Consider the following 25009-nt stretch of genomic DNA (forward strand, 5'->3'; position numbering starts at 1 on the left):
CTCAGAACATTAACTTGAGGCTTTTACTTGTCTAGTGACATTACTACTATGTCACTGCTTCCCAAAGCTAATTCAACATGGTGTTAGGTACATATTGATTAAGATAAATGGGATAGCTTTTTCATGGAAGCAGCACAGACATATTGGGCTGAAGAGCTTCTTGTGGTGTATGACTCATTGATTCTCAGTCTATTTGCACCTGGGAGGATAGAGACAGAGGGTGAGTCTAAAAGGAACTGACAAAAGGTTACAAAAGGAGATGAAACATACTTGCTTGGTCTCCTTTTGTCACTTTGTGTATATTGCATAGCAAAACAAACCCAACTGTAAATCAAGAAACAATCTCAGACAATGAATTCAGATTCAGAGACAGTGTGATAAAACTCCAAACTGAAAGTAACACCATGAAGCAGATAGTCCAAGTGAGCAACTATGCCTGAGGAAAGTGTAGCCAGTCATTGTAAATGGTATGTTCAATGTGATGGTATACTGAAAATCACAGGATTTGAATGAGGATTGAGACGTTCATTCAGAAAGTCTCTAATGCAAAACATTAACTTGTTTTCTTCCTCATTGTTCTTGAGGATGTTACCATGTATTTCAAGCATTTTCAGGTCCTATTTTTAATCTAATTTCTGTTGGCCATAGTCATAAGTTTAATTAAGACAAAGGATGGGAAGAATTTTTGTGATGACTATTGAAAAAATGTAACACAAGAGGCGGGCAACACAGGAGCAAAATGTTTTGGAGTGTTTGGTAAGTGAGAAAGTGAAAATGAAAAGACAAGGTTTCAAATACGATTAAGTCTTGGTTGTGGAATGTTGTTTATTCATTTTCTTGCCAGTTTTCCTAATAGCTGCTGATTTTTTCAGTTCTTTTTATTTTGGGTTCAAAAGACAAGAGGATTTTGGAGATGGTATTGTTGCTTGGCAAGTTTGGACCTGGTTACATCAGCCTGTCCTATTGCACTTAAATCCCATATAACCCAGATAGCTGTCTAAATGGCTGAGAGATGGAGGAATGTGTGTTGGACTCAGGTTCTCGTTTATCCAACATTGATCCTCTGAGGAATGGCAGCCGTGGAACAAAAGATCTTGGGTTAAGTTCCAGCAGCCACTTTAATCACTGTCTGTAACTGGAGAATGCAAAGTGAGGTTGACTCACATAGAGGCAGTGGCAACACTGTGCCTTTGTTAAATAACTATCCTACTTTGGAAGGACAGCTACTTGGCAAGAGACAGCTAGATTAACATTATCAGTTGGACGCTTCTAAGCAAATGCACCTTTTGCCTTAACAGATGGAGACAGGGTTGCTGTTCATATTTCATCACTTCTGTTGATCTTTTAGATTTCCAACTGCTTCTTTTATTCCTCATTGTTTACTGTAAAGATTCTCTTACAAGCATAGCCATCTTATAAATTCAATGCTGCTGTCTGTTGCTCTTCCTTCAGTGATTCAACATGTTTTCCATGTGTGACATCCTGTACTTGAGGGAATGAGCAGAGGAGCTTTCCTCTTTGCCTGTATAATGGCAGCACAGGCAAGCTACTTTTCTTGAGTATAAAGTGGAACATTTTGCAATGATGACACTGGTGCAAGGATCAGGGGAAGACTGTTATGACTCTTTAAGTAGTAGTACTTTGATGTCTGTTTCTGTGCTGTACAATTCTATGATTCAATAGGGTGCTTGTTGTGGTTCAGTATATAGCATTTTTTCCAGAATCCCATTCCAGAGATTTGAGCACAATAATCCAGGACAATGCTTTCAGTGTAGCACTGAAGAAGCGCACATCAGAGTTAGTTTTGGAGAAAAAAAATGTGTAAAGACTGAGAAATTAGGCTTCCTTCATTAACATTGCATGAAGTTATAATCTTCCCAAAAAGAGGTTAAACCAAAGCACTTTCTAATCTCAGACAGACATGAAAGATTTCTTGACTGTATTTCAAAGCATATTTCTCCCTGAACTATCATTACTAAACCAGATGATCTGATCATTATCACATTGCTGTTTGCAGACCTTGCTATGTACAGATTGGATGCTGTCTCTCCATGAGTGTATCGCTTGCAGAAGCATTTTAGCATGAAATCTGTGACACTAATGTTATTATTGTACAGCCACACTGCACTGGAGCCAGAACTGAAAGAAGTATGCCCTAACTGTTGGCTCTCCCTTGTTGCCCTACTGCCTGCTCCTGAATTGCTGGTCACTCCCATCATTACTGAGCACCCCACTGGCCACTACTCTAGCCACTGGTCACACTCCTATTCACGACTGCTCACTCCCCTCATCACTGGCTGACCACTGGCCGCTCCCCTCAACACTGGCTGATCACTGGCCTCTCCCCTCATCATTGGCTGATCACTGGCCTCTCCCCTCAACACTGGCTGATCACTGGCTGCTCCCCTCATCACTGGCTGATCACTGGCCTCTCCCCTCATCACTGGCTGCTCACTGGCCGCTCCCCTCATCACTGGCTGCTCCCCTCATCACTGGCTGATCACTGGCCTCTCCCCTCATCACTGGCTGATCACTGGCTGCTCCCCTCATCACTGGCTGATCACTGGCTGCTCCCTTGGTCATCACTCTCAATATTGGCCACTCCCCTCATGGCTGACCACCTCATTGGCCACTTCTCTCAGCACATTGACCTGGCCCCTCATCACTGGCAGCCCCATTGGCCACTCCCCTCGTGGCTGTTTGCCCCTGACTTCCCTCGTCATCGTTGCACCTCTCTGACTGTCCAGCTGGCCCACCCCATTGCTCACCAGCCTTGCTGTTAGCTGTGTCCCTTGCTGTCCCCCTCAATACCCTGCTCATCACTCACTCACAGGTGGGAGAGTGAGTGAAGTACCAAGGCCTCTTTCTGTGTGCTCCTCTTCCTAGCCCTTTTCAGGGGTATCAGGCTGCTACATGAGATACATTTTAAATATTAAGTCTTTGCACAAATCCTGTGTTGCCACTGGAAGTGACCTTAAAGGATCTGTGACTAGATGGGCAGTGAGAGCACCCCGCCCCCCCCCTCCCCCTCTACATGGATGCTATCTCCCCATGAGTGTATCTCCTGCAGAAGCACTTTAGCATGAAATCTGTGACACTAATTACCTCCCTGTGGTAATAAACACAGCCTTCCTACATTACAACAGAAACATCAATCAGATATGGGACACCCTGAGGTTATGAAAATCTTTATACAAAAGTAAAAATTTCAGCATTTTGCATTAATATCAATAGAGCCTTGTCAGAGTTGATGAACAATATAGCCACCAGCAACAGTTACCTTCATCCTGTTTTCTGCAGCATTTGGAAACTCATGAATAGTTGAAGCTAATGGATAGGTAACGCTAAAGAGAGCAGAGGGAAGATGCTATCTTATCCTTCAACTGATGCCCATGCCTGGTAAAGTATTGGTCTCACCCTGTCACCCCTGAAGGTGTACTTTACAAACCTGATGTGGCTGTAAACACTGACATTCCAGCACAACGTGAAACTGAAGGAAAATTCTGCGAGACTCCTGACTGGAATAAATCTGAAACTCCTGGGCCTACAGATCATAACGAAGTGGCAGGTGGAATACAATGTGGGAAGGTGTGAGGTTATGCACTTTGGTAGGATGCATAGACTATTTTCTAAACAGGGAAAGGTTTTGGCAATATGAAGCACAAAGGGACTTAGGAGTCTTAAATCAGGATGTTCTTAAGGTCAACATGCAGGTTCAGCAGGCAGTTAGGAACGCTTTGTAATTTTTGCATTCATTGCAAGAGAGCCAGAATACAAAAGCAGAGATGTACTGTTGAAGCTGAATAAGGCTCTGGTCAGACTATATTTGAAATATTGTGAGCAGTGTGGGCTTTGTATGTAAGGAAGGATGTGCTGATGTTGGAGGGGGTCTAGAGAGGGTTTAGAAGTATGATCCTGGGGATGAAGGGTTTGTTATATGGGGAGCAGTTGAGAACTCAGTCTGTACTTGAGGGAGTTTAGAAGGATGAAGGGGGATCTCATTGAAACTTACAGAATACTGAGACACCTGAATAGAGCTGACGTGGAGAAGATGTTTCTGCTAGTAGGAGAGTGAGGACCCCACCTTAGCATGAAGGGACAACCCTTTAGAACTGACAATGAGGTGGATTTTTTTCAGTAAGAGAGCATTTCTTCTTATTCATTCATGCGATGAGGGTGTTGCTGGCTAGGCCACCATTTATTGCCGCTCCCTAAGAGTCAACCACATTGCTGTGGGTCTGGAATCACATGTAGGCCAGACCAGGTAAGGTTGGCAGATTCCTTCCCTAAAGGATAATAGTGAACCAGATGGTCATCATTAGACTCTGAATTCCAGATTTTTATTGAATTCAAATTCCACCATCTGCTGTAACAGGATTCGAATCCAAGTCCCCAGAACATTACTTGGGCCTCTGGATTAACAGTTCAGCTCATTTTCACAGTGGACAGGTCATCGAGTGTAGTTAAGACGAGATAGATAGATTCTTGATTAGTAAAGGGGATCAAGGGTTATGGGGAGAAGGCAGGAGAATGGAATTGAGAAACATATCAGCCATGACCAAATGGCAGAGGGAACCCAATAGGCCAAATGTCCTAATTCTGCTCCTGCATCTTATGGTCTTATATTTGCTGAACATAAGCCATCAGAAACTTCAAGGTCTGCCTTTTTAATGTTCAACTGTCTACTCTATTGATGCCATCTGGCCAGATTGATGATTTGAAGCAGGCAGTCAGCAGATTACAGTGTGGCGTGTGAAAAGAACAATTATGTTCATATAAAGATGTGAAATGGAATTATCCTACACACAGTGAACTAAACAGGTCTTGATAACCAGCAATGATTAATCTGATTAAACTTGAAGGAGATATTATAATAGAAAGCAATAGGAGCCAATCAAGAAAACTAAAACTAAAAGTAGTAGGAGAGAGTAACGAGTGAGAATGAAACGCATTAAACATACCCATGGTGCAGCTGTGGACATGCATTCTGCCACAGCCACTGACTGCGATGTGTATAATTAGTTTAATCAAATTTTAGCAACACAGCTGTCTCCATTTCATGGTTGTGCTGATTCATGTTGAGATACAATTCTTGTGCACTGACTCTGTACCTCAGCAAAATGTTTAGTGTGTGAATGCAGTGCCATTTGGAAAATATAGACACAGGAGAAATCATAGGTAAAAGGCAATACTGCAAATTAGGGTTGGGAGTGTGGTGTTAGAAAAGCACAACAGGTCAGGCAGCATCTGAAGAGCAGGCAAATCAACATTTCAGGCAAAAGCCCTTCATCAGTAATGGGGCTGGGAGCCTCAGGGGTGGAGAGATAGATGGGAGGGGGGGGTGGGGCTGGGGGGGGAGGGGGGGGATAGCTGAGAGTGCAATAAGTGGATGGAGGTGGGGGTAAAGGTGGTAGGTCAGAGGGGAGGGTGGAGCAGATAGGTGGGAAGGAAGATGGACAGATGGGACAGGTCATGAGGGCAGTGCTGAGCTAGAAGGTTGGAACTGGGATAAGTTGGGGGGAGGGGAAATGAGGAAACTAGTGAAATCCACATTGTTGCCATGAAGTTGGAGGCTCCTGAGGTGGAAGATGAGGCTTTCTGCCTCCAGGTGTCGGTGGTTAGGGAATGGCGATGGAGGAGGCCCAGCACCTGCATGTCCTCAATGGAGAGGGAGGGAGATTTGAAATGTTCGGCCTTCAAATCTCTCCTTTGAATCCTTCAACTTCCTCCAGACCCCAGAAGGGGATAGGCATGGACACCCACATGAGCCCCAGCTATGCCTGTCTCTTTGTTGGCTACGTAGAACAGTCCATCTTCCGCAGTTACACCAGCACCACTCCCCACCTTTTCCTCCGCTACATTGATGACTGCATGGGTGCCACCTTGTGCTCCCACAAGGAGGTTGAGCAATTCATTAACTTCACCAACACATTCCATCCCGACTTTAAATTCATCTGGATTATCTCAGGCACCTCCCTCCCCTTCCTGGACCTCTCCATTTCCATCAATGGTGACCCACTCAACACTGACATTTTGTGCAAACTCATCGACTCCCACAGCTACCTAGATTACACCTCCTCCCACCCTGCCACTTGTAAAAATGCTCTCTCTTATTCCCAATTCCTCCACTTCCACCGCATCAGTCCCAAGAGGACCAGTTCCACTACCAGAACACACTTCGTTAACAATCACATTTTCCCACCCACATGATCGATGATGCCCTCCAGTGCATCTCATCCACGTCCTGCACCTTGCCCTTGAACCCTACCCCTCCAACTGCAACAAGGACAGAACCCCCCCCCCCCCGGTCCATCCCACCAACCTCCATATACATCACATCATCCTCTGCCATTTCTGCACCTACAAATGGACCCCACCACCAGAGATACATTTCCCTCCCCACTCCTTTCCACTTTCCATAAAGATTGTTCCCTCCACGACTACCTGGTCAGATCCAGGCCCCCCAACAACCCACCCTCCCTTCCCAGCACCTTCCCCTGTCACTGCAGGAATTGCAAAACTTGCACCCACACCTCTCCCCTCACCTCCATTCAAGGCCCCAAAGGAGCTTTCCACATCCATCAAAGTTTCACCCCTGCTTCCACACATGTCATTTACTATATCTGTTGTTCCCGATGCGGTCTCCTCTACATTGGGGAGACAGGAGGCCTACTCGCAGAGCGCTTCAGAGAACATCTCCGGGACACCTGCACCAACCAACCCCACCACCCCGTGGTCGAACATTTCAACTCCCCCTCCCACTCTGCCGAGGACATGCAGGTCCTGGGGCTCCTCCATCACCACTCCCTAACTACCTGACACCTGGAGGAAGAATGCCTCATCTTCTGCCTCGTGAGCCTCCAACCCCCTGGCATCAATGTGGATTGCATCAGTATCCTCATTTCCCCTCCCCCCACCTTATACCAGTTCCAACCTTCCAGCTCAGCAGTGCCCTCATGAACTGTCCTACCTGTCCATCTTCCTTCCCACCTATCCGCTCCACCTCACCTCCAACCTGTCACCATTAGTCCCACCTCCATCTACCTATCGCACTCTCAGTTACTTTCCCTCCAGCCCCATCGCCCTCCCAACTATCTGTCCACCCCTGAGGCTCCCAGCCTCATTCCTGATGAAGAGCTTTTGCCTGAAACGTTGATTTTCCTGCTCCTGGTGACAGGAGAAATGATAGACAGGTCTGTTTCTGTCCTCATCTATTGTCTGTACAGATCCTTTCCAGCATAGCTCATTGGACAGAAAACAAAAACAGATAACTTTGACCAAGACATTACATGAACTAGATCACCAAGCTTTTCACTAAAACATGCACATTAAATACTGCTACCTGCTGTGGATTCTTTGGAAGCACGAACACGCACACTGCCATGATAAACCGATGAGGTTCTGACAGAGTTACGACGAGGCCCTTCAGATATCAGCTCACCTTCTCCGGACTCTGCAGAGAGGGTCAAAAGTGGTCATGTGCTGTGATTAACATAACAAATGTACTCTAAACATTGTGATTGTAAAAGTCAAAAACACCATAATTCCATGCAGAATTTGAAATTAAATATCATAGATTGCACTGTGTATATAAATTAAGTACCAAGAGTGGTCAGCACCAGAGAAAAATCACCAGGATTCATCAGCCAGTGTGAGAAGTCACAGTGATCCCTCAAATGGGAGAGGTCACAGTGATCCCTCAAATGGGAGAGGTCACAGTAATTCCCAGTGACCAATTAGCATGACAGACAAATCACAGACTGGTTAGGGTGAATGAAAAATCCAGGGGTCAGTCAGTGTGAGTGTGAAATCAGGGATCAGTGGATGAGAAATCACAGGGATGGGTCAGTGTGAGTGAGAAATCACAGGGACGGGTCAGTGTGAGTGAGAAATCACAGGGACGGGTCAGTGTGAGTGAGAAATCACAGGGACGGGTCAGTGTGAGTGAGAAATCACAGGGACGGGTCAGTGTGAGTGAGAAATCATCAGTTCAGTGTGAACAGGAATGAAGAGCCATGACACAGAGTCAATTCAGGTGTTTAATTATAGTACCTGGCCTTTGTAAAATACTGCACTGTGGTGCAGGTGCTTGTGCTGGAAGGCTGTAAAATGCCAACGGGAGAACTGCCAGAAAGTTCTGATGGAGCTCCTGTGTGAGTTGATATTTTTGACAGGTACTTTATTCAGTGCAGCCAGTAACACAAAAGACTCCTATCTCTTTCTATTCCAATGAAAGTCACATTCAATCATTTCTCTCTCGGATTCCACAGATCACACTCCTTGGACAGCTTCACAAACCTCCCTTTTCTGATCAACACATCTCACCTGCTGCTGCCTTGTATCCCAGGAATCTGGCAATCTTCTGATGACAATGTTCCTGCTCCTCATATGTCAGTAGCTGGTAGATGAACTGCCAGATTACCTGCTTTGCTGGCGTATCCAATACAGGGTAGATGTCAACAATCAAAGTATCAATGTTCCTGTGGGGACAGAAACACAGCTTCAGTCCAAAGCTTGGCCAACCCCTTCTAAAGCACAGAAAAACAGCTCTGCCTTTGGAACTTTCAGCAGAAGGTCAGAAAATGTTAACAGATCAAGAGCTACACAAGAGGAAAAATAAAATCTGGGTTCTGATTTTCCTGACTTCTTGTCATAACTTTGGTGAAAGATGTTGGAACTCCCAAAGAAACTGTATGAAAGGGGCACCTGCACAACATTGGCATAGACCTGACAGTGTTTGAGATGATCTCTGTGCAATCTCTCCTCAATGTATGCACTGAGTACAATTCTGGACATTGAAAATCACAGACCACCACAGTCCTTCCAACTCCACCCCCAGGTAACCAATCCACTGGGGATGGTTCCAACAAGCCAAAATGTTAGCACATGGTGCAAACTTGTATCCATACTAATGAGATTTGTAGAATAATGTACAACCATAGAACTGGGAGAAACAGAATTCATACACATACTTAACTGCTGAATACAAACATATTAAAGCCCTTCCTCTACCCACCAGGTGCCTCACAATAGTCAATTTTCGCAAGGGTCAAAATTCCTGCTCCTGATATCTGAACAGGCCCATAGTGTCTCAGATGATCCCTTACAAACTCCAGTCTATGTGAGTTTATCTCTATATACAAGATTCTCATGCTGCAATCAACTATAGATTGTTATGTGAGATGAAATCACCATTCTTCTTGGATAAGTCCATACAGTGAGCTTCAAGCAGTCCAAACCTCTAATCTAACAGTAGAAGAGACACGTACCGGTGCTGGAAGAAGCCCTCAAGTGCCTTACAGACACTGTACCGCTCATTGGGTGTCAGGAGGTGCTCCAGTTGCTGGGTGAAGGTTCTTCCTTGAACCTTTATACTGGGTGGCAAGATTTCAGACACCCACTGTAGAGAGGTCAGTGATGAGGAGTATGTGGACGATTCCGCAGGGTCCGGCTCTGAGTATTGTGACACAATGAATGATAAGTTTTAATACACTGTCAGAAACACACAGATCTATGCAACTAGGAACTTTTGCCCAACCACACATGCACAAATACATGGAGGGACAGTCAGGTACAGATATAGTGCACAATATTTGATCCGTCTTTCATATAAATATAGAATCATAGAGGTATCGCAGCACAGAGGAAACCAATGTACCCAGTCTGTGTTGGCTCTTTGAAAGAATAGTTGTGCCTAATCCCATACCATTATTCTTCATTCCATGTCTGTAGTTTGTAGCTACTGACTATATTCTGGTTGACCTGGGTCACTGAGATTGCTTGGAGCAACCCATGTAGATAATCTGGAAGTAAATCAGTAATAGGCCATATAGGAGACAAGAGCTACACTCTGCCATCTTTTGGAACTGTTCATGTGTACATGCAACTGGGAGTTGTAGAATCATTTACAACCTTACAACTGGGGGAAGCAGAATTCATATATCCACCTCAGTGCTAAACACAAACATATTGAAAAATACTTGCCCTTCCTTTACCAATCTTGGCGCCCCACAGTGGTTAAATGGGAGAAAAGTCTGCCCGGAAAAAAGAACCAAATTCACTTGTCTAACCTAACGGGCTGTTTAAGCAATATGGTGATCAGCATTTGTAAAAATGTGGATGATTAGACAAGTAGTGTCCAGCAGAATGTGCTATCAGGCAGTATAAAAATTACACTGCATATCCTTTAGGGAGAAAGTGAGGACTGCAGATGCTGGAGATCAGAGCTGAAAATGTGTTGCTGGAAAAGCGCAGCAGGTCAGGCAGCATCCAAGGAGCAGGAGAATCGACGTTTCGGGCAGAAGAAGGACTCATGCCCAAAACGTCGATTCTCCTGTTCCTTGGATGCTGCCTGACCTACTGCACTTTTCCAGCAACACATTTTCAGCACTGCATATCCTTTGTCTTGGTGTATTGATACTTGGAAAGAGGACATTCAAACATCAAGTAAAATTCTGTTTCCAGCCATCTTTAAATTGTGTCAAACGTATTAGTAGCTACCAATATTTAAGGAGAAATCTACATTCCCTGTAACTAACTGACAAGATTTCAGCTTTTTGAACAAATTTTACTGTATCCAAATAGAAACTAAACAAAACTAGTACCTCTAACTTAATGCTATAGTTTAAAGATATTTTCTAATCAGTTGTTATTACACATCTCCGGAGCAGGTGGGACTTGAATACAGGCCCCCGGCCCAGAAGTAGGAACACTTTCATACGATACTTTATAAACTTAGATCCACTTGCTTCTTACGCTCAAGAGTCTCACAATTGAAAAAATAATTTAGACTTGAAGGTCCATTCATTTTTCTTTAAGGACCAACTTAAGAAGTAAGCCTTAGCCCTCCAGAAGTCAGGTTGGCTTCCCTTCAGTGCTCCAGCCATTCTCGGAGATGTGTGAAATTTCAAAGTGACCTTTCTATTAGATATTGGTTAAGCATCCTTCCAAATTACCTTAAAGGCCACACAACAGTAGATGCCTTAGCTCAAACCTAGGCTTTTTGTTACATTTTTGTTTAAAGCTTTTAATATCAGGAGCTCCCCCTAGTTCTTAATAGCCTTTTATTCTCTCATAACCTCAGTACAGTTGCAGGTCCCACAGCTAATGCCCTGCTCCCAGAAGATGCTTTTTCTGTGATTGTTCTGAGGCAACTGCTTCCAAGTTAACTGCAAACTGTGTTCTACCACAAAGTTCTGTGAGGTACAGTATCGATGTTTTTCCCCTCCAGCTTTGAGCTAAGGCAAATCTTCCAGCTTCTTTTCCACTCTCAAATTCCAAATTAACTCCAACCTCACCCACATTCCTTGAAGTGAAAAATAATGTTAGTATTTTCTCTGCTTAAGATGCAGACCTGTCTAACATTTATTTTATTTGGTTCTCCCAACTCAGAGATTTGCAGTCTACACCTGACCAAAACTGCAATTGTCTTTTCTGTGAACCACACAGACCAATTAAAAAGAGGAACCTATTCTAATCGCCAAATCCCATCTCTATGATAATGTGGCAGATTATAGCATATTCTTCATTCGAAATCTAAATAAATTATTTTACCTTCAAAACAGCTCTTTCATTATGTTACCCATATGAATAATTTCTGTTTCTAATGCAATTTTATGCTTCTGTTTCCCCAAATTGTTACCTTTTAGGTACTTTTATGGAGATAACAATAGATACATTGGCTCTACCAATAGATTCAGAAAATGAGTCATTCAGTGTTCTGTGGTTTCACTTCTAACTCCGACATGGAAGACAGACATAGGTTATTGTTGAGCTGTAATTAACTCTAAGCATGTTTGAATTGCATTCACTTCAGGATCATTTATCAGTTTCTTGATCAGATGCATCCATTTATCTACAATTAAAATTTTAATTCCTACAATTTAAAGCTATATTTTAAAATGTATGAATTAGGAACTAAAATACTCATAACAGTAGATAGAATCCCAAAACCCACTACTAAAGATCCCAGTTGGTTTTGTTTCAATGCCATAAAATGAAGGAAATAATCTTTAATAAGGTTGGGGATGATGAGTGTGCAGGCAAAGAGCTGGATAGTAGGATAACACTTACATTCTTGAAGAAACAGTAACCAGCCATTAACCTTTCCCCACAGAATTAATATTTAGGGCTACAAATTTAGATCCATATTACTCCTGGAGCCAATGCTATGAAAGCAATTTTGTTTCGAATGTATAACCAAACACAATAATGGGAATTTGCCAAGTCGTTTCTCCAGATCATCCCTGTTGTTTCAGAACAAAGCCAATTTACGCAGTTTATATGGGGCTCCTGCCAAAGACCAAGAGAATCCAATGGCACATGTTATTGCAATAGCTTTACATTCATTTCGCTGTCCAACAATAATTTCACTTACCAAGGGGGTAATTAAAAGGTCCATCTTCCACCACAAGCGTGGGCATTGCTCCACTGCCCTGTAACATTGCCACCACCTTCTCATGGGAGCAGTTTCTAAAACACATGCAAACAAATCAGTGATGATATCATTGCACACAACTGAAACAAACTGTGTACGTTCAGAGCAGCTGAAAACTAGTGGACATTGCACTCAGGCCTACAACTGGATCCAGCCAAGATGGATTGGATGAACTCCTTTCACTTGGTGGTGTCTACACCATTCCAGGGACGTACAGCTCCCTCTTGCCTGTATCTGTCAATCTCAGACTGAGAAGCTCTGGGATGGAAACACTGCACTGATGCAGTAGGAGATGCTGTTCTATAGTTGAACTTAAAGCACCTCATTGAGACAAAGGAGAGACTTTTCCTCTGTCTCACAGGTATCATACCTGACCTGGGAGCATTTGATAGGAGAATATAGAGGGAGCTTTATCCTACACACTTCACACTATACTTGACCAGGAAATGGTTCATGTAGCAATGTAAAGGAATGTTTACTCTATATGTACTCTGGATCATACCTGTCCTGGGAATGTTGAATCTGGAAATGTGAAATATTTTTCCTCTATGCATCCCATGCCGCAGCCCAATGGTAAGGTATTAGTATGTATTAATATGTACAAAACATGCAGTAAATGTTCTGAACTCACCTCATGTCCAGCCCATTGAGAAACAAAATTCGATCACCTGCCTTCAATCCGGATTTTTCAGCAGGACTTCCTGAAAGGGACACATGAATGAGCAACACAGGGAGATCCAGCAAACTTGTGTTAACTATCACTATTGCTGGAAACTTTAGACAAGTATACTTTTCAAACTTTCTCTTTGCTATTCCCTGTCTCTCCACCCTAGTTTACCTGTGCCTGAGAGATATATTATTGAAACAGCATTCCGATTGGGCAGAAGCCTGGCTCTGGACAATGGATTCAAGCAGTTCTTCAGCCATGACCATTACAGCACTCCAATGCCACAGTGCTTGCTGTGCCTCTCAGGATCCCTCCTGGCCACCCCAAGTGCAAGATTGTGCATTCTCTGAAGCTGATCTTATTATCAAAGCAGAGCAAGGATAAGGCAGCTAGCAGCACCCATCTCATTCATGATAAACTTTGCCAAGTTGATCACAGTGAAGAAAGAATCAGTCAATGCAGAAATATAAAATCTGCAGCCAATTCTCTACAACAGCTCACTCACAAATTCCTTGGTGACTGTATGCACTGACAAGCCATCGCTTCACTGACGCCAATTTAAACTCACCAGGGATAACGGACTCAAGCCATACAGGGCCATGGCCTCGCAGGGTAAAGCCAAAGCTTTTGTGGCCTTTGTACACACGGATCGTTCTATTGAAAAGAAAAGAATAATTACAATTTATTTAAAAGATAAACAGCTTAATACAAGAGGAACATTTCTTTGGGAAAATTCTTGTTCTGAAAATGTCCCAGAAGTAATTGGGGATGCTAAGAATGCACATTAGTTTCTGGACATAGTCGAGCTTGCAGCTGTGATTTTTGCCAGTCTGTGTCTCGATATTCTGGACTTAATTTAAGTCGGGGTGCTCCTACAGTGTATGCTCCTTCGTAGCTATGTTATGAATGGACAACTATATTTTCATCAAATTACCCAGCATGCAATGTGCCATTGACCAGTGTAACAGACCACATATTTTCATTTTTGGGACTATAAACTGAAACGGAAGTTGGACTACCAATAAGTGGAAAACCAAGCGAGATTTATAACTTGAAAAATACTAAGTGCTGTATGTTTTGAGCTTTGTGATACAATGTTTCTTCTTGAAACAGTGAGAGGGAGAACTCAAGACAGAGTGGCATCAAGAGACTTTTGGAGGAAATCCTGTCTGACAACAGCCCTCCAGTTGGTTGATCTGCACAGTAACAAAAAGCCGAAAGTCCAGGGTAGCAGACTTGAGAAACATCCAGAGCCTGTAAACAGAAAGCATCCATCACCCCCTTTCTTTCCATGTGAGAGAAAGAAAAATCAAAAAAATCTTAAAATAAAACATTCTAAAATAGGAAAAGGCCTAGGTACAACTGATCAATTATCAAATCAATGAATGACCATTACCCTATAGACAACAGCACAGCATTGTTGTTAAAATCAAAAGGATTGTAAGCAAAATAACTTATTATCTTGTGGCTTGGATAATTGATCTTCAGAATTTTGTTTACTTGTCCATTTTCTTTTTCCAACTATTGCATCTGCATTAAACCATTTGTTTTTTATATGCTTTAATTGTGGTGGAGTGAAAATGCATTGGGGTTATTGAAGGGAAATAGTTTTAAGTTGTATTGGAGCAGATTTAGAATCCTTTCTCTCCTCTGCTGTTGTTTAAGTCAAATATTTTAAAATGAGCTATTTCCAATTAATGATAAAACATGGCATGAATTGCTTTTGTCCTGAATAGTAGTCAGGCAAATTGGTCATTCTGGTCACCTAATTGGGATTTTATGCATTTTACCATGGCTTCAGAAACTCTGGGGAATGACTATAGGTACATTTTATCCAAGGTGATATGTGCTATTCGATACATTCTTAGCCAGAGCAATTAAAGCCAGCATTTCTGCTGTCTGTTGGAATTGGAAGGTGGACATTGGTATGAAGTATAAGCAGAAGGTTCAGATTTTTGCTCTGATAATCATTACCTGGATCAGGCATATATTAAAATATAGTCAGAAACCAACTTTGGCTTTGATTAGTATTTACTGCATGGCCCCGCTAGCTGCAGGCAGTGTCCTTGGCATCTGCTCCAAAAAGTAGATTAAAATCTGACAGTGCAGCCTCAATATGGATTTCTGGCTGGTTTTATGAGTAGAGTTTTCTTTTTCTTCCCCATCTTCTGGCTTAAAGTGTAGGCTGGGCAGGAACTACACCCCTCCTCAGCCACAGAGGATGTGAATTATTAGGTTCTTTTCAAACAGTGTTCTTCCATTTTCTTCCTTCACTCCATGAAGATCTGATCTGTCGTAATTGTAATAAGGTCAGCCTGGTGGACACATAGAATGAGTTCCCTGACTGGACCAGGCTAATAGCCCCATGTGGTGAGTCCTTGACACTGATCCAGTTTTCTCAGAGGCACCTCTCGATGAACAGGGTGTTTGACATTCCTTTTTTTTTCTTTCTATTCACCCTCGTCTGTGAGGGATTTTCTGCCAATGATGAAATAGTCCCTGAAATAACCCCATAGAGGTCAGTATCCCGTCACCAAGTCACCATTCATTTACACGGGGAGAGTCATTGACACTGATCCAGCCCCCTCAGAACCAGCTCTCAGGGTGAGCAGAACCTCAGACACTCCTGTTTTTGCTTCCTCAGTCTCCTCTTTAACACAGAAAAATGGAGAGTCCTTCACTCACTGATCCAGCTCCCTCAGAGCCAGCTCTCAGAGTGAACAGAATGTCTAAGACTCCTTTTTTAATTTTAAAAATGTTTTCTTTTTTTTCCTTTTTCATGTGTGCAGGTGTCGGACACAGAGAAAAACAACAAGTGTGTAAATCTTTATTTATATTCCACCACCAGGAAGAGAGGAAACACCTGAGTGGCCAGTGACAAGCAGTGCCCTTTTCAGAGGGCAATGCTGTGTGATCAAACAGTGAAGGGGAAGGGCAGGGATTAAATCAAAATAGAGTTGGAGGGGGAAATAATACACTCCATTCCTGCAGTGCCCACCTTTCCCTGAAAATCTCGAGGGTGTCGGTCGACACCACGTGCTCCTTCTCCAGAGACACCCAGGCTCTGACATAACTGTGAACATTCCTGTTTATTTTTTTTATTTTTTTTATTTTTTCTTTTCTTCTTTTTTTTCCATCCGGGCTGGGGTGAGTGCGGACGTTCAGGGATGTGCAGGTCAGGTGGATTGGCCATGCTATATTGCCCCATAGTGTTCAGGGATGTGTCAGTTAGGTGCATTGGCCAAGCTAAGTTGCCCCATGGTGTTTTTTTTTTGTTTTTTTTTCCTTTTTTTTTCTGACACCGCGTGCTCCTTCTCCAGAGACACCCAGGCTCTGACATAACTGTGAACATTCCTGTTTATATCAGCTGATCAGGGATCCCTGATTGGACCAGGCTAACAGACCCAATCAGGGATCTCTGACTGGCATTTAAAAACAGGACTATCAAACATTCTGTTCACTGAGAGCTGGCTCTGAGGAAACTGGATCAGTGTCAAGGATGCTCCATGTGTAAATAATGTGAGACTTGGTGATGGGATACTAGCCTCTGTGGAGTTTTATTTCAGAACCTTACTGTAAATAACACACCAGTACAGCTTTGATGAAATAATCAATTAAACAGCTCTGGCCTGTTTACTTTGCCACCCCAGCGTCAGTTGCCAGTATTTCAGAAATAACTCCCCACCTACGCCCTCAGTATGTGGGGTTAATTATCACAGTTTTATCTCCACACCAGAGTTGTCATACAACAAGCATCCATTCAGAACAGAGAGACAATGATGAAATGCCTTTGTATTCCTTTGGTCACATTGTCTTTAGAAGGGAGTCACTGATTATAATGTTGTTTGCGTCCAGTTCTCTCCAAGTCACTTGCGTGAAGTAGCTGAATAAACAACCACATTTAAGGACTTGGCTGAGGAGGCAAATTTGAAAATCTGCCTCTTCTTTAAAAATCAGATTTGGCATGTGAAGTGAAGAGGAAATACACAGTGAAAAGTAAGAATGAGATGGACAATGCACAGACAAGAGAGCAAATTATGAATGGTTTTGACAGAATAAATGAGGAGAAGCTGTTTGTAGTGGCAAAGAGCTCAGGAACCAGAAGGCACAGGTTTATAATGATTGGTTTAAAAAAAGGCAAAAGTTACACGGGGAAACTATTTCCCCAAACAACGGTTAATGTGGAAAGATTGATGCAAGCAGATGCGATAATAATGTTCAAAGGAATTGGATATAAACCTGAAAGGGGAAAATAAATAAGTTTATGAGAAGACAGCAGAGGGAGTAATTGGATAACTCCACCAAAGAACCGGTGTAAGTACTATTCATGTTCCCTCCAAACTGTGGAGCCACAAGGATCCACGCATGCCAGTCAGTCAGTGTGCTGACACTGTGCCAATATATTCACTTTCAATTTCTCCAAACACTGCCAAGCATGGACCTGCATGTGATACCAAACCTACAACTTGAGTGACTCTTAGATGATCTCAAAAGTGCATCAAATTGCTATGATATCAAAGAAAAGGAACACAACTAGATGGACTATGCAGAATCAGGCATTAGAAACAACACCAGCAAACACAGCCCTCTCAATCAATAGACAATAGACAATAGGTGCAGGAGTAGGCCATTCTGCCCTTCGAGCCTGCACCACCATTCAATATGATCATGACTGATCATTCCTAATCAGTATCCTGTTCCGGCCTTATCTCCATAACCCTTGATTCCACAATCCTTGAGAGCTCTATCCAACTCTTTCTTAAATGAATCCAGAGACTGGGCTTCCACTGCCCTCTGGGGCAGAGCATTCCACACAGCCACCACTCTCTGGGTGAAGAAGTTTCTCCTCATCTCTGTCCTAAATGGTCTACCTCATATTTTTAAGCTGAGTCCTCTGGTTTGGCACTCACCCATCAGCGGAAACATGTTTCCTGCCTCCAGAGTGTCCAATCCTTTAATAATCTTATATGTCTCAATCATATCCCCTCTCAGTCTTCTAAACTCAAGGGTATACAAGCCCAGTCGCTCCAGTCTTTCAGTGTAAGGTAATCCTGCCATTCCAGGAATTGACCTCGTGAACCTCCTACAAAATTTGATTTACTAACATGTATTAAAATTGGGAGAGTCATCCCACCGTGGGCGGCACAGTGGTTAGCACTGCTGCCTCACAGTGCCAGAGACCCGGGTTCAATTCCCCGCCTCAGGTGACTGACTGTGGGGAGTTTGCACATTCTCCCCGTGTCTGCGTGGGTTTCCTCCGGGTGCTCCGGTTTCCTCCCACAGTCCAAAGATGTGCAGATCAGGTGAATTGGCCATGCTAAGTTGTCCGTAGTGTTAGGCAAGGGGTAAATGTAGGGGTATGGGTGGGTTGCGCTTCGGCGGGTTGATGTGGACTTGTTGGGCCGAAGGGCTTGTTTCCACACTGTAAAGTAATCTAATCTAATAAACCTGACATAGTCATACTCAGGAAATTGTACCTTACAGACAACGTCCCAGACACCATTATCACCATCCTTAGCTAAGTCCACCAGAGGTGTTGACACAGTGGTATGCAGATGGAAGAAGTTGCCCGACAAGTGCTTAACATCGATTCTGGACTCGGTGAAATATTAGAACATCAGGACTAATATGGGTGCTGCTCTGCTAGAATCACTCCCCTACCCCCAGTGCTTCCCTCAGCTTCCACCATGTGAAACACTAATTAGTACAAGCTCTGAGCACAGAATGTGTTGTGTGTGGGGGACTTCAAAGTCCATCAGTACGAGTGGTTTGGTAGCACAACCATGAACGAAGCTGTGGAGACCTAGGGGACATAGCTGCTAAACTGCTGCACGTGGTGTTGGAACAAACAGGAGGGAAAAAACTACTTGACTGCATTGTCCTCACCGACGTACCAATTAGAGATGTATCTGCCCATGATATTATTAGTAGGAGTGATGACCACACAGGCATTTTGGGGACGAAACATTGTGTGGCACTATTACTGTGCTAAATGGATAGATTCCAAACAGACCTAGCAATTCAAAGCTTAGCAGCCAAAGAGGCGCTCTGGGCCAACAGCAGCAGGTTATTCAAAAATACTCTGTAACCTCTTGGCCCAGTAGATTTTCCACTTTACCCATTCTTATAAAGCCAGGGGATGAACCAGGCTCAAAGAAGAGTATAAAGGGTATGCCAGGAGCAGCACCAGGTTTACGTGAAAGTGAGGTGTCAACCTGGTGAAGCTCCAAACAGGAATACTTGCATATCAAATAGTGAATACATCATGTGACAGACAGAGCTAAGCAATTCCATAATCAAGGGATCAGACCTAAGCGCTGCAGTCCTGCCACGTTCAGCTGTAAATGGTGGTGGACAACTAAACTAGTAACAGGAAGAGAAGGATTCGCAAATATCCTCACCCTCAATGATGGGAGGGCCTGGCACATCAGTGCAAAAGACAAGGCTGAAGCATTTTCGTCTAGCATCAGCCAGAAGTACCGACTGGAAGATTGATCTCCCCCTCCTCCTGAGGTCCCCACTGCCACAGATACCAATCTTCAGCCAATTCCATCTATTCCAGCTGATATGAAGTAAGATACCATTAGGAACTGGATACCATTAGGAACCCTGACATTTTTCAGCAGCAGTACTAAAGATTCATGCTCCAGAATAAACAGTAACCCTAGACAAGGTGTTCCATTAAAGAAACAATACTTGAATCTTCCTAACAATGTGGACAACTGGTCTAGGTATGACCTGCATACAGGAAAACAGGGTTCAGTCTATTCCAGCCATTTACTGTTTTCTCACTCTTACTTTCAATCATCAGCAAATTGTTGGAAAGTGTCATTACTAATACTATCAAGCAGCACTTAGTCAGTAATAACCTCTTCACTGACATTCAGTTTGGGTTCCGCTAGAGCAACTCAGCTCCTGACCCCATTGCATCCTTGGTTCAACCATGGCTAAAAGAGATGAACTCCAGAGATGAGATGAGAGTGACTGTTTTTGGCACCAAGGTAGCATTTGGCAGAGTATGGCATCAAAGGGCCTTAGTGAACTTGAAATCTCTGGGTGTTGGGAGGTAAAGTTTCTCATTTGCAGTCATACTAACACAAAAGGAGATCAACCATCTCAAGGTCCAGCAAATTGCTTCAAGTTCCACAGACTGCTGTCCTCGACCCAGCTATATTCAGGTTCTTCATCAATTATCTTTTGGTCATAAGGTCCAAAATGGGGATGTTCTGATAATTGTTCAAAATTCAGCTCCATTCACAACTCCTCAAACCCTGAAGTAGTCTATGTTCATATGCAGCAAGTCTTGGACAATGTCCAGGTTTGGGTTAATAAGTTACAAGTAACATTCATGCCAGATTAGTACCAAGCAATGACCATTTCCAAGAAGAATCCTTCACTACCAACACGCTGAGTGCACAGTTGACCAGAAACTGGACTGGATTCACTGCATGAACATTGTGGCCACAAAAACAAGTCAGACACAAAGTATTCTGTGGGAAGTAACTCATCTGCTGTCACCCCAATGCCTGTCCACCATGACAAGGCAGGGGTGTGATGGAATACTCTGCATTTGCCTGAATGATAACAGTTATGATGACACTCAAGAGGCTCAACATCATCTAGGACATAGGACCCCCAACTACCATATTCACCATGGGCACCCTTCATTATTAGTTCACAGGGCAGCAGGGTGAAAGTCATGGAGTACGAGAGTTATTGCAACACAGAAAAAGGCTCTTCAGCCCATCATATTGGTGTCAGTCATCAAAAATCCCATTTTATAGCAATTTGCCTGTAGCATTTAATGCTATGGAGTTTCAAATACTCATCTAAATAGTTCTTAAACGTCTTAAGGGTTTCCACCTCTAGCACACTTTTAAGTAGTCAGTCAAAAAACCTACAACTTTCTGGGTGATCTTTATTTCTCTAAACCTCCTGCTCCTTGCCTTAAATCTGTGCCCCCAGTTACTGTCCCCTCTATAAGAGAAAAAGTTTCAATTTCTTCACATGTTCTCTGTACACCTCAATCAGGTACCTGCTTCAGCCTTCTCTGTTCTAAGGAAAACAAGCAAAACCTTCCTAATCTCTCTTTATACCTAAAATGCTCAACCCAGACAACATCCTGCTGATACTCCTCTGTGCTCTCACTGCTACAATCATATCCTTCCTTTAGTGTGGCAACCAAAACTACACACAGTACTCCAGCTGTGGCCTCACGAGCATTACATACAGCTCATTATAACCTCCCTGTTCTTGTGTTCAATGCCTTGAATAATAAGGCTAAGTATCCCGTATACTTTCTTAATCAACGTAACTGTCTTTCCTGTTACCTTCAAAGATCTACGGACTTAAGATCCACTATCTACAAGATGCACTGCTGCAATTCACTAAGGATCCTTTGACAGCACCTTCCGAACCTACGACCCTATACCACATATATTACTTTTAAGTAGGGAGCTCCAGGATTTTTACCTGGGAACACTGAAGAAACAGCAACGTACCTCCAAGTCAAGTTGGTGTATGATTTGAAGGAAAACTTACCGCTGAGTGTTCCCATGCTGGCACACAGGAAGGAGACAGGAGGTGTAAATGAATCTTTGTTCAGGTTTGCAAGATGCAATGAGTGGTGTACCAAAGGAATTGGTGCAGGGCCCTTAAATGTTTACAATTTGTATCAATGACTTGGATGAAAAGGTGGAAGGTATGGTCACTAACTTTGCTGCTGTTGCAGGACATGCCAGAAAGCAAGTTGTGAAAAGGACATAGGGAGGTTCCAAAAGGATATAGGTAGACTGGGTAAAGATCTGGCAATTGCAATATAACGTGTGGAAATGTTAAAATGTCCATTTTGGCAGGAGGAATAAAAGTGAAGCATATTATCTAAATGAGGAGAAAGCCTAGTGCTCCTACTGCATGAATCACAAATATTAACATGTAGATAAAGTAAGTAATTAGGAAAGCTAATAAAATGTTATTATTTATCATAAGGAGAATTGAATACAAACATAAGGATGTTATGCTTCACTTATACAGGGCACTGATGAGATCACATCCGGAATATTTTGCAGTGTTGTTCATTTGCTTAAAGAAGGATGTAAATACATTGGAAGTAATTCATTGAAAGAGCACCAACCCATTCACAAGGGAGCTCAAGACACACTCGCAATGCGAGAGAGCACCAATCCAGTCACTACCACAGTTTCCCATCATAAGCATAATACAACAACAGGGAACCAATATAGATAAAGCACAACAAAAAGAGGAAAAAGACTCTAAAGTTGACAGATGCAAGCATGGCATGTCAATGCATGATAAGGCTATGTTAATGGCATGATGATGTACAAATGTAAACAGGATACAAAAACAATTCAAAACAAGGATAAGTCAAGAAAGAAAATTGAAGTTGAGAGCCCATCAATGGAAACATTGGATAATAGCTCAAAACATACTGCACAAACATGTACCAACTCAAACAAAATATATTATTCGTACGTCTGAGAGACGTAAAGACACTAGCATTCTTCAAGGGGCATAATAGAGCCTCATCCTATAAAGACTGTAAGGATACAGCTGTTACTACCTTAACAAGTTAATGAAATCTAACTAATGTGTGATTACAAGGGTTGTTTTCATGACAGTCATAGTTGGAGTATCAGTACAGAGCTCTGAGCATCCATATTACAATATGTGACTGACTGCAAGTTTGAAAGAGGCAATCTGTCTCCTTACCTGCGGGAGGTTCCTGCCCTCACGCTTCCTCCTAAGATAGAGCCTGTCTTTCGGATGCTCTGCCCTGGTTCCTCCGGATTCCGAGGAGTTGAGCTGGCACGGGTGGAGACAAGCAGGCGTTCTTGGTGGTCTTCACTCCTGCTTCTACGTAGCCGGCTGCTGCTGTCAATCCTGTTCTTGCTGCTGCGAATCTTGCTGATAAGACTCTGTGAGACCACCTCATCGAACCGCTGCCGGTGCTTCTTTGGAATAAAAATCCTGACAAACATGATAGAGAAGAGAGAAAGGACACATCAAGCCTTCAGCACAAGGCACAGCTGACTGACTCTGAGCAGGTGTGAACAAACAGTCAGGGAGGATTGAGCTAATCACCTCCTCCGGTTAACATTGCTTCATCTGCAGTCATTTACCTTGCCCACGTGAGTATCTATTTTCTGAAACCGTGGGTAGTGCCAGGCTTTCAGTTTAAGCTGACAATCTTGCAAAGTTGACATTTTATTTACTCACTTACACAGGCGGCTATTCTAACACACAAGGCACCTGCACTGGTGGTGTATTAATACTAGCTTAGCACTCAGATTGGCAGTTTAATAGATTCAGAGTAAAAAGGCTAGATTGAGATTGCTTTAGCTGCCCTGGCTGAGTATGTTCTACAGTAGAGGCAGCTGAGGTTTGAAACTTACAATGCCAAGGGCACAAATGGTCTCTGTGCTAGTCAAATATGTTTTCGTGTGAGCATCCAGACATTGTACAAATTGACTGGAATCACAGCTCTCAAGCCAGCCTGCCTCTTTAAGCTGTTCCAAGCATTGTCTGAAAGGATAGGTGGAACTTTGTTGAGTCACCATGGGTCTCATGAGGCAGCTGGTCGGTCAGTGAGAGACACATTTGGCCTCTTTGAGAGAAAGCCCACAAATTCATAATCCAATCAAGCTGCGGTCAGACCAGCAGTCAGCCTTTCCCTAGAATGAAGACAGAGATCAACAGCTCTTGTGCTCTGCCAACACTGCAGAGGAGACTGGGACTGTAGGTAGATTGATACCTCCAGCAACCCCAGATCATACAAGGCCCTGATCGAAGATAAATGAAATGGAAGAGTGGGGTTCTCAGATTCCATTTGACAGGGAACAGGGGCCAAGTGCTTCAGAAGAAAAGGCAAGAGTGGGTCCCAGGTGATACTTTGAGTCACCTGTCTTCCAGTATCCAGTCCCTCAGACAGGCACTGAGCACCTTTGATCCAGGGCGCCCATCCCCAACATGACAGACCTGCAGGAGAGCAGCTATTGGTGATACCTAATGACAACAGGAACACCTAAAGGTGGGATAATCCTGAGATATCAAGTGGTCTGATGCTCTCAAGTGGTCTTTAATGGACCATTTAAGGTCTTCACTTGGTGGGTAGGAAGATGAACAATGGACTTTCCAACACAGAGCTTCATTCTGGTGGAGGTAAAAAGAGATCAGTTTGAATGCATGACAACCCCTAATTAAAGACCCTTTCTGTCTAAAGTCTGCCACCACCTGGTGATGATTTCACCCCGTGATGGTTTTAAGGAATAAGAGAGCAGCTTCTAAGCAAAACTGACTGCAGGGCAATCTACTCACACAACATAATGATGCACTTAGCTTCTGCTGGTAGAGATGAATAGACGTTTTTACACAAGCATTTCACCAGCTGAGAAGCCCAAAGCTAAATGCAACAGATGGTCTGGAAATACAAGGACTGACTCCTGATGTGACCTTTAGTGATTAAGACCCCACAAAAAGGAAGGAGATGCAGTGAAACTGGACAAGAAAACTCAGTTGCACTTGTTAAATTGATTTTGTGGGAGTGGAAATTCTACAATTTTTAAATGTCCTCGTTCAAGCCCAATGACTGCATGGCAAATTACTGAAATTAGCCAAGCCCTCTGACAAATGCCCCAGTGGCTGTTTGCAGCATATTCTCTGAGCACCTGCATGAAGTGATCATCAAAGAGCTTCCATGCTGATTGCGATGCAAGTGTCTGATCTGTGATTATTGCATGTTACTGTTTCTAACTTAATAATGCTGAACTTGAATCAAGTAACTAAAGCTGTGTTTTTTCTTAAATCCTGTGAGAATGGCTGGCAAGATTAGCCCTTGTTGGCCATCTAATTGTCTTTGAAAGGTGATTAACGAACTTCCACATTGTTGT

The 25009-nt window shown here is 43.2% G+C and overlaps 1 protein-coding gene across 4 annotated transcripts in view; it reads right to left on the reverse strand.

Annotated features, from left to right (window-relative positions):
* Positions 1-25009, reverse strand: part of grid2ipb (glutamate receptor, ionotropic, delta 2 (Grid2) interacting protein, b) — a 104721-nt gene that overhangs the window by 34419 nt on the left and 45293 nt on the right. For all 4 annotated transcript variants that reach the window (XM_072559157.1, XM_072559158.1, XM_072559159.1 and 1 more), the window contains 7 exons: positions 22833-23090; positions 13672-13757; positions 13068-13137; positions 12377-12471; positions 9270-9453; positions 8326-8480; positions 7343-7453 (listed from right to left, as the gene is read on the reverse strand). In XM_072559157.1, coding sequence (XP_072415258.1) covers positions 7343-7453; positions 8326-8480; positions 9270-9453; positions 12377-12471; positions 13068-13137; positions 13672-13757; positions 22833-23090 — 959 coding nt within the window. The remainder of the gene's footprint in view (positions 1-7342; positions 7454-8325; positions 8481-9269; positions 9454-12376; positions 12472-13067; positions 13138-13671; positions 13758-22832; positions 23091-25009) is intronic.

Source organism: Chiloscyllium punctatum, chromosome 40, assembly GCF_047496795.1.
Source record: "Chiloscyllium punctatum isolate Juve2018m chromosome 40, sChiPun1.3, whole genome shotgun sequence".
Taxonomy (NCBI): domain Eukaryota; kingdom Metazoa; phylum Chordata; class Chondrichthyes; order Orectolobiformes; family Hemiscylliidae; genus Chiloscyllium; species Chiloscyllium punctatum.